Source organism: Panulirus ornatus, chromosome 38 (genome assembly GCF_036320965.1).
Source record: "Panulirus ornatus isolate Po-2019 chromosome 38, ASM3632096v1, whole genome shotgun sequence".
In the NCBI taxonomy this organism is placed as follows: Eukaryota; Metazoa; Arthropoda; class Malacostraca; order Decapoda; family Palinuridae; genus Panulirus; species Panulirus ornatus.
In genome coordinates, this window is record NC_092261.1 from 11300909 (window position 1) to 11316749 (window position 15841).

The following is a 15841-nucleotide window of genomic DNA, read 5'->3' on the forward strand; positions in this document are numbered from 1 at the left end:
TAAAAAAAAACGTGGAAAATTCTTATTTCCATCCCCGACCACTCGATCAAAATCATTCATAAGCGATCCGGCCCAACTGTGGATTTCATTGAGCCATCATTTCTTGAACAACAAGCAAATAAGAGTCTCAAATAAGTTTAGATTTGTGTTTTTTGTTTGCCTGCACTCTGATGATTACTTATACATGAAAATCTTTAAATTTCATACCTGGATTTATTGTTTCACCTTACATCTCTAAACCCTGATCGTTGTTTGACACAAATAGATATTTTATTGATAACCACGTGCATAGTTATAGCCTAATAATCTATTAATATAAGAGCAAATTCTAGTCCTTTTGAAGCAATTTTGTAGCCACTGAAATTAGGTAATTTTCATATGAATCATTCATGATTAGTTCTTTATCCGTTTACTCATTGTTTGCTGAGTAGCTTGTTCGCTGGACTTGTACGTGCGCTAATACTTGGTAACGCCTGATCTGTTTGATGACGTCATGGCTGACTGACCCAGGTTATGTTTACGTTATAGACCAGCGGGACAAAAACACTATAATCACTGTAATGTAGGTAATGAAATTAGGTATCAAATGTTTTATAAACTTTAGTGTGATAAAGAACAGAACATTGTGCGTAATAGAGTTTCCTTGCTCACAGACACGGGTTTACTGAGCAGACAGAAAGCGACTTTATGATTCTTTTGGTTCATTGTGTTAAGAAACTGTATTTCAGCAGGCAAGTGGTCAATAAGGTAGGTGTCATGTAGGTGTTATGTACTGTCCTTCGTTGAATTACCCTTCCAATTTAAGGATGTGACTCTATTACCCTTGGGATAGACTTGATAATGTTTCGACGTAGTAGTTTATGTTTGTTCAGCAACGAGATCACCAGTGTAACTTAGTTCGTCTTTATGTATACGAAAACAAATCAGGTGATAACAATGTGTGATATGAAGATCTAGTAAACTGTGGAACAAATTACTAGAAGTTGTTAAGTTGCACATTTGAAAATTGAACAACATTTTATAACTCGCCAAAACTTCCCTTGCAGTCGAAATTTGCTCTATTTTCAGTGTTACAGTCTGCACTCATAGATAACAGTAGTTGTTCAGCTCCTTATGGCAATGAGATTGGGAGACTGAGTGATTTTTGTTATGCACTGCTGTTGTAGTGTTTAGAGAATATTATAATAGTTGAGGAGTATGAATTTGAGCAAAATGGTGTATATTATTCAGCGTTAGGGTTGTGAAGCTTTTGTATATCAGGGGAAGTGTAGGGTTAGTTATTGCATAAGTGCCAACGTGATACACTAGTTATTTGTTATTTTTTATATTATTTGAAAGTATCTAGCCGTGTCCCCATTGTTACAGAAAGATTAGTGTGTTGAGTGCATTTTCAGTGTTAATTGGAAATAGTTACCTCTGTTAGGAGGAAGCATATACATTCATCAAACTTCCCAGGAGTTGAATAAAACAATGGACTGAAATTCTTTTTTTTCACTTTGCCATCAAAAAGAAGGCAGATTTTTTGTTTTTATGAGAAATGTTTTCATCCACATTTACAATAAGAATAATATTTTACCTTTTTTCATAGCTCTCACTATGTATTACAACACCGTTGTTTTGATTGAAGATGAAAATTAACTGAAATAAGTGAATCTTTTCTTTTTGTTCTTCCCACATACAAACTTTTACATCTCTTACTGAAATTTATACACTTTTTTCATATTCGTCTACAGTATGTAACCATATACAGAAGCATTGCATTCATTTCTCCATACATGTTAGCTGTGATGAAATTTGTCTTTGTTGAATTATTTAAGCATATTATAACCTCTTATTGTTTAGAAATTACTGTTTGGTTTTCAGATGTCTAAATGGCTGGGTGTTCAAGGAACTTTGTGATAGCTGAATAAGCTCAACATTGATGAAATTTCGCATCATGCTGATGATAAGTGGTGGGGGCCCTTGAAGCACTCAGCTTAACCGTTGGACCCAACTCTTCAGAAGTCAGGTTACTGTTGAGATTCTCATACTATTTCTCTAATGATTTAAATCTAATTGCTGTTATGAGGAAGTCATATTTTGGTACCAGTAAGTTTTTTAATGACTTGCATTCTTTGCCACTGTTGTCTGTATTTAAGACACTCTTTGTACTCGAAAACACTCCCTGTTTTCTCTGTTAGGATGACTCAGAAAACATGTTCCCTTATTTCCTTAACAAATGTCTGTAATTTCCAGTATGATGCATATTTCCTTTTTATTTCCAGGTGAACTAGACACCAAGCCTCGCATTTTTATTGACAGTATTATTAATCTAAAAGTTCAGTATTCATTGCAGGATTGGATCAAAACAGTGGAACCACATCTTTCAGTAAATTCTGTAGTTTTGGTGCAGAGGCAGATCAAAAGGGGCCATTGAGAAAGGCATACACAGAATAAAAAGCTATCAGACTTCTTATAGAGAAGTTCAGGTAGACAGAGAGTTGAAATAAAATCAGCCACCCATTATCAGCAAGGACACTTAATTGAATTCAAACTTATAAGTGGTGCCTCAAAAAATCAGTACAAAGTAAGAGCTGGGTGTTTCATGGAGATATGATCAAAGAATAATCTAGAAGGATATATAACAAAATACTGATCCTACCAGCCCAGAGTGACAGAAATAAGTCTGAAAGGCATGAATTTAAGAGACTTTTTGAAAGGATTGAGGGAAATCCTAGATTTGAAGATTTGGTTGTCTTTAATGATGAGGACTGCTTCCATCTCATTGGACATATCAGCTGAATGCATATTTTTGGGCACTTGCATAACCCCAAAATATATACAGGATCCAACAGAAGTTAAAAAGATGTCTCCATGGTGTGCTAGTTGATGTCTTCATTTGTCCATAATGGTTTGAAGATGATGATGGAAGAATAGTCTAAGGAACAATTTCACTCCAGCTTTAAGAAGGGACAAGGGAGACAACTGTGTTCCATTGTTTTTCAGCAAGACAAAGTGCCACTTAGCACTTTAGAACACTGAAATACCTAGAGGGACACTTTCCTCTAACAGACTTGTCTCATATTGTACAGATTACATTTGGTTTCTATGTTCATTTTGCCTCCCATCCAGATTACTTTCTTTGGGGATGCTTGGTGGGTAGTGTTTGTCATAAATCCATAAACTTTTGGAACACTGAAAGACAGCAGTTAGAGAGAGATGAGATGAATTCTGGGAGAAATGTTAGACTTCGTAGATGATAGGTTAATTTCTTGGTTACATCTGTAATCCATTGCAAGGGTGTTTTAATTGAACATGTGACAGGATAATGAGATCAAGTTTTCATTGGAGGTGTCTCGCTGCTTTTATTCACAATATCTCTGCTTAGTGGATTCATGGAAACAGAAACATTATTCAGGTCAGACTGTTGATAATTCCACTCTGGTTGAATCAACTAAATCTCTCATACCAGTGAAAGAAGTGCTATTCATAACAATAATTTCCTTTTTAAGCAGTTATTTTCAGGTGTATGCTAATAAGTTGGTTGCAGGGGTCTTGAACATCTTATATTCAGTCATTTTATTTTTTTGTCTTTATTAAAAGATTTGGCCAAGGGCTGATCTGTGGATTGATTACACTTAGAAAGGCTGAATGGAGTTGTTGTTACATAATTGATTTATTGTATGTGAGTACAGTTTTGGGTAAGACTGACTCTAATACAAAGGGTGTTGATTTATTTTATATGATTTATGAAATTGTTTGCCCTGGTATGCTGTTTAGGCAAGCTATAAAACTGTCTGATTTAGCAGTAAGCAGATTCAGGATAAGACACTGTAATGAATTCAAAGAACTCATGTATTTAAGATCAGCCAACTGTGGTTTATTGTAAGCCAGTCAGATTGGGAAAATAATTCCATAATAAGAATAACTGGTTTTTATTGTATGTCTGGTAAACCATTAGATGCTCTCTTGTTCATAAAGAGGTTCTGCCATAGGAAAGTTGTGCTTTGCTGATATCTTCAGGAGCCAAGTAACTGGAGATACTTTATTTGTTCTACTGCTGGTTTCCTAAAGTTGTTCTCTTATTAAGAAAAGCCTCCCCTCCTTTACTTTATTGATAAAGTGGGTGGAGGTTTGGTGAGGGTCTTTACCTCAAAAAGTCACCTCAAAGTTTGTGAAAAGCATTTTTGTTTTCCTAGAATACTTATATGTATATCACCTCTTACTTCCCCATGTGCTTTCACCTGATAAGCTTGGCCAGCCTTTGAGGATATGAGACTGGTGGCATAAACAATCGAGTGGGATAACATAGCAACATAACATTATGGAAAGGGAGTGGGATAGAGATTTAGCAGGTGATTATAGCAATGATATTCACAAGTTTTGTCCCATAGGGATATACGGTCATTTTATTTTTCAACAGCATAAAGAATGATCAGCATTGCTTGTTGTTTGTTTCTCTGTCTTGCTGATGTCAGCCATGAAGCTTCAACGGCTTTTTAAAAGAATTACTGGGGTGAAAAGCAAATCACGATTCTAGCCCAAAACATGTTTTTCAAAAGCTGCAACTTTATTTTGGTAATGCAAGTGTGGTCAAGACAGTAGGTTGGGAACTACATAGCTTTCTGTTTATCATGGGAACTAATCACTGAAAAATCAGGGATTTTTCATTATTCATTTGCCCTGTGTGTTAAGCAGCTTTTTGTCACATTATTGCTTATAACCAAGATATGATTATTATCGTTATCGTAGCCTTTTATCTTAGACCCAGTTCAGTGTAAGAGTGGTGGGAAGAAGGAAGAAGGGTAAGGGAAACTACAGACAATTTTGAAAGACAGAATGAAAAATAAATTCAGCCAGAAATACTTTTTAGTGAATATGAGTGGATATTTAATTATGCATATTTTGAAGGAGATTAATTTACACTGATTTCAACAAGTACATAAAGTATTTAAGCTGTAATAGAAAATTTGGTAGATAATGAGATTTATTGATATACTTGCAACCCACCTTAGGTATTGGTTATCAGTGATTACATAGTCTTATGAACATTCCTACTGGGAGTGGAAAGAACATTTGTGAATCATTACTTCTTCAACTTGGGGTTTATGAGGAAAGGATATGAATGATGTGAAAGACAAAGATTTGAATGTACAGCCATGTTTGTATGGTTAAAACATATATTTGCTTCATGGAGACATGTATGCAATTTTTTTTTCCCACTAAGATAAATTTTCCAACAGACAGCTGTTTGAATACCACTTGAAGGAAGGACTTGAGGGAAAGACAAGTGAAACCATGGATAAAGTGGGTGTAGGTATTGGTGTCTCTAAGGGGAGCCTCAGGGTTTTCCCAGAGGAAGATGCTAACTCACTCACATCTTCCACTGACTCAAAATCTGAGGCCCACATATTTTTTGGTGTGTACCTGCCAGAAGCTATAGATCTGACCAATGAACCAAGTAAGTATGATAAAACGCTTGTCTTATCCCAGTAATTTCTTTCATAATGAAGGTACAGTACATGATTTTGTGCAGTATTTGCAGAAGAAATTTTATGGTAATTCTTTCTTTAATTGAAATTGCATTGAAATATAGCGTAGGAAATTTACACAAGAACTTGTTTGGACATGGGTTTCCAATTTCACCTTTTTATTATTTTTTTAATTACTATGACTTATTATAATGCAAATTTTTCAACTTTTAAACCCAAAATGTCTTTTGGAAATATGGGAGGATGGTTTATGCAGAACATCTTCCAAATACTGTTTCTTATGCATCTTTTTGCCTGTTCCTCCCCAATTTTCTTATCTGATTTCATGCAATTCTTTGAAGTACATGCTTTAATAATTCTCTCCTTATCTGTTTAATGCTTGTTCACATCAACTCATTATTGTTTTTCTTTTCCTTTTTTCCGAGGAACTGGTCACTCACTTCACAATGTTTCTTAATTTCCCCAGTTGAGTGTTTATTTACTTAACTGGCTTCTTAAAGTAAGAAGCCAAGTGAGGATTTTTTTCTCCAAGGCTCTTTCATCTTTTCCTGATGCTATATTATTTACATGGGAAATAGTGAACACATGAAAGAACGAACAAACTCCATTTTCTCCTGTTGAGAAATCGTATTTAATATAAGTACTCTGTACAGCACCAATTTTTCTCTCAGGAAGTACTTGTTTCAATGATTTATGTTAAGATTGTCATAAATTTTTTCTTTAATTAGCAGTTTTGAAACTCCTTAGTTCTGCCTTCTTACCAGAACACTGAAATTTCATCATTTATTCCATCATTCTTCTTAAATGTTGTTAGATTTACTTCCTGCCTTATGAATGATAAAGTTATGCCCATAATCATCTTGAAAGTAATGTGGTGCATTTGGGTCTTTTTTTTTCATTGAAATCATTGTACTGGGTTAGAATTGATATTTTCACAATATCCTCACTTTCACTTGTCTTTCATCTTCACTTTACCATTATTTTTTACTTAGCCTTCTCCACTCTCTCACAGTTCAGGTCTTTGGCAGTTGCATTGCACTCTTCTTAACTAAGCCCTTATCAGTAATCATCACACTGCACTTTCAGTTTCATTCATTCCCATGGGTCAGGTCAAAGGCCATCTTCACTATATTCTCATCTACACATGTTTATGTCTACTGCACCCTTGGCACCACTGGCCTTTGACTTGACACTTGCAGACCAGTGTAACCACACGCTTCTCTTTACTACACCTTGGACATTACGAGCCTTAAATCTATCCTTAATGGGTGAAGATGGAGCTCCTCATCGTTTCTACATGTGATATCATTGGCCTTTGTCCTTATCCTTATAAGTCACGTTGAAGATTTCCTTCACTTTGTTTTATCTTAAAAGACATGATGTGATTGTTGAAAATATTAAGGGAAATTTACAGAAAAAAGAATCTTGCCATCTTTAGTGAAAGACATAGAAAGGTAGAGGAAGCTTGGAAGAGACATGCTGGGAATGAAGAGATATTCATCAAGGCTAAGGATTTAGAGTTTCTTGATGATGAAGATAAGAGCTGTTTGAAGTTTACTCTCAAGGCAGAGATTCATTGAAAACATGATTTGTAATTGCTATTGCAGTCTGTTATTCTCAGAGAAAAGGGCAATGTAAGGAAGTAGCTGAATATAAGAGAAAAATGTGCAGCAATTTCAATTTCAGTTATTTCTGTAGAATTACATATTTAGTTGCCTAGTTACATATTTGCTGGTAATGGTGATAATGTGATTAAGTACAATTTTTAAAAATTTCTTGAATTTGGTTTCTACATTGTATATTTTTTTTTTTGCACATGGCATATGGGATATATGTTCAAAGGAATTTTCTCTAAATTAGTAAATGTGAAAAGTAAGTGCAGACACACCTCATTAAAATAGCTTTAAATTGTCTCCCTCCTGGATTACCTTATTGGTCTCATTGTGTTTGTTTGCACCATAGAAATAATTTGAATTGAATAACTGGCTTCAAATTCATTTGATATGTATTTTGGCCTTAATGTGGTTATTTGAAGGGTTTAATTTTTCTATTGTTTTCTTGCTTTATAGTGTAAAGGAAATGATAAAGAAATGCAAATTATTTTTAGTTATGTCTGATTTGAAATTTAAGCATTTGATGACAATGATGCAACTATAAAGAGAGGTTAGAGGCTGCATGATTTTCCCTTTAATTATCAGAGGAAATTTGATTAAAAAAACACAGAATCAGAAATTGCTTTCAGTTCAGATTTAAGAAAGATTAGATGCTGAGGAATTGAGTGATTCAGAATTTATATGTAATGAAGATGGCATAAAGAGATTTGAGAAGGACTTATGTATTTTGCATGTGATGGTAGTTTTGTAAATGGAAACATTACTCTTTCCAAATGACTCTACTTAGTGTACAAAGTAAACAGATAGGAAGACTTCATTCATTATATCATTAAGCTTATATATCATATGTATAAGTAATCTGAGAGGTTATATGCATTTGATCCACTCTTTGTAAATGAAAATAGAATGGAAAAGGGAGACCTAAGGTGATATTGAGTATATATACAATAGACATGTAGATATAGTTGAATTTGCAGATGTGATTTGACAAACAAGATTTCAGGAGGCTGAATGGGTCACCTTGCATTAAATGAAACAAATTTTGTACAAAAAACATGTAAATGACATTGTTCCTGTTTTTGTTGTATATATTTAAATAAGCTTTCTTCCTTCCATAACAGTTTCATGTATATTGTTGAATTATTTCAGGTTGTCAGAAAGTGTACACAGACAAAACAGCCTGCCTTGCTGTCATGAAAAAATGCCGTGGTTCGCGATTCAAAGCTTTTGGTACATACAAGGAGGCACTACAGTTCGCAGAAGTTGGCCCATCTATGCCGCAGGGTATTTCTGTTGAGGAAGATGGAGGTGCCTCTTGTAGTATTAGTGGAGAAAAGCCTAGTCCTTTCCGAGGCCCAAAGTCACAAGACCTTGTCAAGTTCCGAAGATCAATAGAAAAGGGTGATATGGAATTCTTCACTCAGGTTTGTTAAGATTTTGTAATTCATTTTTGTTTTTGTTTTGAAAATAGCAGTTTCTTTCAGGCTGTTAAGAAAGGCCTAAGAATGTTTCGTGAGAAAATTACCCAGAGGAAAAGTTTAATTGGTAGAGGATTGTGAGTATTTACTCTGCTGAAAGGGCTGTATTCTTAGAAACATGCTTGTGAAAGATGATATTTTGGTCTGCTTACTATTTTATTTAAAGCACAATAGGACAGTTATTAATTTCAAAATGGTTGCATTCATTGAAAAATGCCAGTGAAAAGTGATTTATTGTTCTGTTTCCTCTTATTTGTCTATATGTTAAGCAATACTCCACATTCATAGCTCAGTAAATTTGTTGTAATTTTCCCCAGCTATTAAAGTTCATTAAGTTTTGTAAACCTTTGAATGTAAATACCCAATCAGCATTTCTTGAGATGCTCCAAATAACCTGCCTCACTCTACTGCTAAACAAGATAACCTTACTCTTGTTCCCACTTACTTTTAACTTTCTCCTTTGACACACTCAAACATACACAGAAACCAGCATCTGCAGTTTCTCTCTTGAATCAACCACCATTGCTGTGTAATTAGCAAACAATGACTTATCTCACCTCCCTTATGTTTCTCTTGGTGTTTCTCGCCCATTCTTCAAAGCAGACAAAGATTCTTTACCATCACTGAAACCCCATTGTTCTTCCTCACTCTGATGCTCTGTGTTTGCCACCACCTTCTCAATCACCATTCCTCCATACATCTTTCCACGTACCCTCATTGAACTTATGCCACTGTAATTAAAACCCTCTCCTTTGTCCCTTTTACTCTTTGCCTTTGTACATTGCCACTATAGATGTATTTTGCCAATCCTCATCCACTTGCAAACTGAAAATTCTAACTAACCAATCAACAATACAGTCATCCCCTTTTTTTAAGATATTGTTATGCAGTGCCTTGCCACATTTCATCTTACTCAAGGTTTTCCCCATCTCTGTTTTCACCGAACCACATGCCATGACTCTCACTTCAAATACCTCTCCAACCTTAACATCCTACATGTGCTAACCCATTTTTGAATACAATCTGGAATCCTTCCAAGTACTCATTCCATTCTACTTCATCACTGCTTTTTATCACCTCATTTCCCCCCTTCGCTGATGTTCTCATTTGTTCTCCCTCCAAAACATCCCCACATTCTTCCTGGAAGTTGCTCATGCTTACTCTTCTTAATTCTCATTTACACTGTTTTTCAGCCCTTGCACCATCCTCTTGACCTCATGCCACTTTCACTCGTACATCTGCCAATCATTTACACTCCTTCCCTATAAGTACTATCCACACACCTCTCTTTTCTCTTTGACTAGCAACTTTGCCTTGTCACCTCACCACATGCTACCCTTTCTCACCTGTCCATCCACACACCTCTCTCACTAATATTAACCAGCAGTGCTTCCCTAAATACATCCTGTTCCTCACCCACTCCCATAGCTTCACTTGCTCTCACCTTTGCTACATTCTACACTAAGGGTGGGTGAAGAGAGGCTAAGGTCCTAATCACACTTAGGAGCATGTGGAAAGAGTGGTCACTGTTAATGAGGACAAAGATGGGTATTTTTGATGATATTCCCAAAAGCACAGAAGTGGGTGGATGTGTTGGAAATGAAATGTTTACAGACAGTATGTGGTGTGAGGAGGGTTTGATTGAGAAATGATAGGATAGAGAGAGATGTGGCAGTAAGATTACTTATATGTGAGAGCTGAAGAGGGTGCACTGTAAAGGTTTGGAAATATGGAGGGGATGATTGGGGAGGTGACAAATGAGAGGTATGCAGGTTGGAAATGAAGAGAGTAAGCGAGAGGGTGATGCTTGTAGGGATAGGGGCCTGAACATGCAGGAGGGTGTAAGGGTTGCATGAGGTAGAGCAAATTGGATTGATATATTATACAGTTGGTGACATGTAGTCAATGGGCCAAACCAGTACATATGCGATCTTAGGAAAACAACAGAAAGGTGTGTGGAGCTTGGCTGTGGATAGAACACTGTGGATGCGAGTGAATGAGGCTGTTCTTCAGCCATTCCTGGTGCTACCTCACTATATGAGAAACAGCAAATATCTGTGTGTCTGTCTATCTATGTGTCTTTGATGCCCATTCCCTCTCATATCTCTCTTCGAGCATAAGTATGAAAAAAGAGAACCCGTCACTAATGATTAAGGATTGGTATTAGCCCCTTTTCATTACTTTATTCAGAATTTTTCAGTTTTAAAAATGTATTGAAAGGTGAATTTACACTTTCAAAACTGATATTGTTATGCTTGTGAAAATTTACTCCAAAAATAATTTTGGCAGTGTATAGATGAGAATCCAAGATACTTAGTAAGTAGTGGGGACACACCTGCAATTCTACAAGAGGGTTTTCGGTATAATGCTCTGCATGTTGCGTGCCGGACCAGCAGACCTAAGTTTGCAGCAAAGGTTAGTATTTTTCAAGTTTTACTTCATATTTACCATTTAATGATAATTCAACCAGCAATGAAAATCTTTTAGTCAGTTTTGTAATTTATTTCTTTTTTCTGAATATTCATGGACTGCACTTAGTGTTTCCATTTTACTAAGTAATGTTAAAAGGCAAGAGAATCAGTAGTCTTATAGAAAGAAACAGGTACTGTAATTTGTTAGTAATTGAAGATTGAACCAAAGAATTCAACATGTTTATTCACTCTTAAGCAAATGTGGTAGTTGCATTTTGTTTTTATTATTAGAAAATGAAATGCAAAGAATGAAGATACTTTGTCACCAAGTAAGGTAATGTTAGCAGGTATAGATAAGTATGAGTTTGACTTTAAAGGATGATGAAAATATTTTGTAGGCTAATGTATAGTGGAGAAAAGCTACAAGCAGCAAAGAGGAGGAGTTATGTTGAGGAAGGCATTTGTGCAAGTAGGAAGAGAAGTTGGAGAGATATTCCAGGTGAAGGTGGTCAGCATTAAGATATCACTGTGGATATTTCACCTATTTATGGCTAGTTTGATTAGAGATGTAAATGCAAGCATTTTTCACTACTTGCCATTGCAGAGATTTCATTTTTTCTCTCCTCACAGGTATTAGCAACTGTTGCACAAGCTGAATTTTTCCATAAGTTATACCCAGATGATACTTTAGAATGTTCTGAACGACGCAGTGCTTTCCTATTGGATTTGTATCTCAACACTCCCGATAAGGGACTCAATGAAACACCATTACACTTTGCCAGCAAGCATGGTAGTGCAGAGTGTGTCCGTGTCTTGACCTCCTACCCAGCTTGTGATAAATCTAGGAATAACAAGTTTGACCAATTGCCGGTTGATGTAAGTTTCATTTACCTATGAATTGATTGATTATATTACTTAGATTTTCATGTTTACATAGGTGAGCTTTCTGTTTGTTTGTTTCAGAGGCTGCCTTCCTAAAGAGGGAAATGTGGTTAAGTAATAAAGAAAATTTGGTTTAAAGCATAAAAAGAGTGCTGTAATCCACTTCACCAAGATACTGCGATAGATTTGATATTATGTGAAGATCTTGTGGTTCATAATATCAGAAAAGACTTAATATTGGTACCTTAACAATGATTGTTTATTTTGCAGATTGTTTGTACAAGACTGAATGGTAGTTCATCCAAGTTAGAGCATGAAATATGTGACTTGTTAGGGGAACAGTGCTATGTACCAGTGCTTCGCGATGATGATCATTGTCTTCTTCCTCAAGTAGGATCTCCATGGTCCTCAAAACGTGACTCATTAATCAGCCCTATCACTCAGGATCAGTTGCTTTTAAACAGCCATGGGTCCATCAGCCCAGTTGACCCCATCAGTCCATCATTAAAGGTATGCTACAGGGTTTCCAATTAAATTCTTTGTTATGATCCTAAGACTTTTTTGTAATATTTTTATGTTTTATTGTCATTTTTGTCTATGACCCTTTTAAGGAATTTGAAAGTTCTTGTGTATGATTTGTTTTTTCTCTGTGTCAGGTTGGTCATACAAAGTACTTATACACATTCAGTTATAGTGTAGGAAAGTAATTGTGATTCCTTTATTTCAAAATGTGAAAGTTGACCATGCCAAGATCCTGCACATTTTGCAGAATGGCTAATTTACCCATGTTTCACTCGTGTACAGTCCAGTGGGAATTTTTTATTGTTGCCAGCGTAGCATGGACAAAAACATGTCCCAAATAGGGCCATCTTGGATGAAAGAATAAATGAAAAGATGCTGGGAGTACCCAACTTATGAGCAGGATACATTCTTAGACCCTGTTCATAAGGTTAATTATTCTTAACTTGGAAAATGTAAAGAAATATGGATAATTCAGATAGAATTACAGTAAATACCCATACCTTAATAATGTAATAGATATTGTATTCTAAATAAATGTAGTTACTCAAACCTTAAATTAAACATTTAATGAAAAAATGCACACTTAAATAGTTTTGTGGTTCATGAATATAGATGATTGTTTTATGCTGTGCTAGTAATTAAATAGCATTTTTTAGAGTTTGTTAAGAAGCATAAGTGTTCATAGTTGGATGTTCATGATTTTGGGACTCCCAGTGGGAGAAAAATAATGCAGAAATTAATTGAACTCTTCAGGTATGTGAATACATGACTTCTAAAGGTGAAAAGGTCATAGAAAGAGGGAAAGATGAAGAGAATTCCCTAATTTTGCTGTTTGAGGAAAAGTGATCTCGTAACAGTCATTCCTTTTGTGGCAGATTGCCACACAGAAGCTATGGGAAGTAGTAACCAGGCAAGAACAGCAGATCTAGGCCTTAGTGACTGGGAGCTCTTGCTGAAATACTACTCCTAGAATGGAGAGGGCAACAGAATTACTGTGGATGGAACAGGATAATTGAAGAGAGATAATGACGAGTTTATAAGGTAGAAAGCTTTTGATCCCACTTTGGCTGGAAGAGAGACAGAACAATAGCCATCCAAAATATGTGAGCATTACTCCTTACTAACTATAATTTTTGATTTTTCATCTAGAAGCAATTTTAAACTTACTAATGTTATTGTTATTTGAACTCATTAATGGTCCCGTCACACTTACATGCATGACAGGTTAATTCATGATTTCAGTGTTTAGATACGTACATGCATGACTTCCTTTGCCGATTTTTGTTGGGCAAATTTAGTTGCTAAATCATATCAAATTTTGTCAAGTAATGTCCAAGATGTTTTATTTCTACGTGGTATAAAGAAAATGGGAATACTCCTCTTAGACCCTCTTTTTTGGCTCCCATGTCCTCCATTCCACCATCTTCTACTTGGTGCCATCTCTTTAAGAAGGAGTCTCTGCTGAGAGTACTGTTGCTGCTTCTGGATAGGTGGCTGTAGTTTTGTTGCATTACACAAGACAGCTAGAAAATGGATGTGAACAAATAAGGCCTTTTCTTTGTTTTTTTCCTGGTGCTACCTTACTGACATGGGAAATGGAGAACAATTATGAAAGAAGAAAGAAAGAGAGAAAATGTTTAAGTAGTTAAACCAGTTCAATGATGTCAGTAAAGTTGTGAAAAATTTTTCAGAATGTGCAGAGAGAGAACTGGAGGCCATAACAGTAAATTAAGCAAGGGACTTAATAGATAGGATTTAAAAAAGTATTTCCATGAGTATCTTAGTAGTGGATGAACGGAATAAACCAAGTGATAAGATTGTGTATATTGGCAGCTTATAAAAGTTTTGAAAAGTTGAATAATAATTGTGATACGTTGAGATGGGGGCCCCCATGAGTGTAGAACTCCCCCCTTCCCTCCCATGTATTCACTAATACGTACACAAGCATGAAGGTCATTACTGTGAGTAAGTAACTTTTCTACATATCAGCACACTGATTGGCAGTTTGCTATCCTCTTTTTAGAACATTTGTTTGAGACAGGTGAGGGAGTTTGCTGATATAAGTGAAAATCACAAGATGTAGAAAAATGAATTGCTTATTGCATATGTAGTAGTGATGAAGACAATTATAGTTTAGTATATTGTTATTTCAGGTACGTGGGTATGCTGGTCCGATGAGTCCTACACAGGCAGAAGTATTTCACCGCCTTTGGAGAAACACTGTTGCACCATCACCTGCAAAGGGACGTAAGGCATCCCTTAGACTGACTGATCAAGAAAAAGGATTGGAAAGATTAGGGAGGTGAGTAAGTGGTCAGAGAGGAGAGTAGAGAGTAAGTGGTCCCAGTGTAGGTGGGTCTGCAGCAGGGGTGTGTGAGATCACTATGGCTGTTTGATTTGTTTATAGGATGGTGAGGGAGGTAAATGCAAGGGTCTTAGAGAGAGGGGTAAGTATTCAGTCTGTGATGGGGGAGGGAGGCCTGGGAAGTGATTTACTTGTTTGATGATGACACAGTACTGGTGGCAGATTGGAGTGGGAAACTGCAGAAGCTAGGGTCTTCACTGTTTTCCCAAGTTTGCAAGTTAAAGTTTGGACTCTTCACTTACTAACCGACCATGGCTTCAGCTATTCATTCAGATAGCAACATCTTCTATCACTTGTTTGCCACTTCTTGTCATGTATAATGAAGAGAAAACAGAGCCTACAATGCTCATCCGAGCTCCACAGACTGTTCCTTGACTAATTCATATGTCATGGTTTACCCCATTGACAGAATGTCACCCTTCTATGTACCATAGTGATGAAATCCGTTACTGTTATTGGGCTCTGCCAGCATGAGATTACTCCACCACTGAAAAATCTCTTGGCAAGTTTATGTCATTGTCAGTGGATGAAGAGGAATACAGTCTTGCCAGGGAACATTTAACTCTGAAGGATATCAACATTTTCCTGCTACAGATTGTAGTGCAGCCTTGAAGCTGTATTGGCCCCGTAAAAGGATTCCTGTGGTTTTATGAGTAAAGATTAAAATTTTGTTAATTGTATCCCCTGCTCACTTCTTACCGTCCTGAGTGCTCAAACCTGGATACACAATAGCCTCTTTCTCTCTATCTTTCCATCTCTTTCTTTGATATTCCCATCCTTTTGCTTCCTTTCAGTATCTGTGTCTATACTAGGCTCTAGGATCACTTATGGGGTTGGAGGCAGATATACTGAAACTATTGCTTAATATGGATGTGGGTTTTGTAATGAATCATGCTCATAGAGATTTGATTAAACGATTTTTTTTCAGCACATAGCTATGCTATAATGGATGTTTATTTGCTTTTCCATAGACTACCTGGAAGTGAGCCATGGGCCACAGGTTAAGAAGTCCTCATGTAAATCAAAAGGTTTCCAATAAGAGAATATCTTAATAGTCTTTATTGTTAACTAGATTAAATATAGTTGGCTTTTCAAATAC

The 15841-nt window shown here is 36.1% G+C and overlaps 1 protein-coding gene across 1 annotated transcript in view; it reads left to right on the top strand.

Moving 5' to 3' along the window:
• The first annotated feature begins 475 nt into the window (after positions 1-475).
• Positions 476-15841, top strand: part of Ankle2 (ankyrin repeat and LEM domain-containing protein 2) — a 38617-nt gene continuing 23251 nt past the window's right edge. Inside the window, exons 1-8 of the mRNA XM_071684649.1 lie at positions 476-566; positions 1864-2008; positions 5223-5440; positions 8234-8508; positions 10852-10977; positions 11604-11849; positions 12126-12365; positions 14531-14679. Of these exons, the coding sequence (XP_071540750.1) occupies positions 5278-5440; positions 8234-8508; positions 10852-10977; positions 11604-11849; positions 12126-12365; positions 14531-14679 (1199 nt within the window). The 5' untranslated portion in view covers positions 476-566; positions 1864-2008; positions 5223-5277. The remainder of the gene's footprint in view (positions 567-1863; positions 2009-5222; positions 5441-8233; positions 8509-10851; positions 10978-11603; positions 11850-12125; positions 12366-14530; positions 14680-15841) is intronic.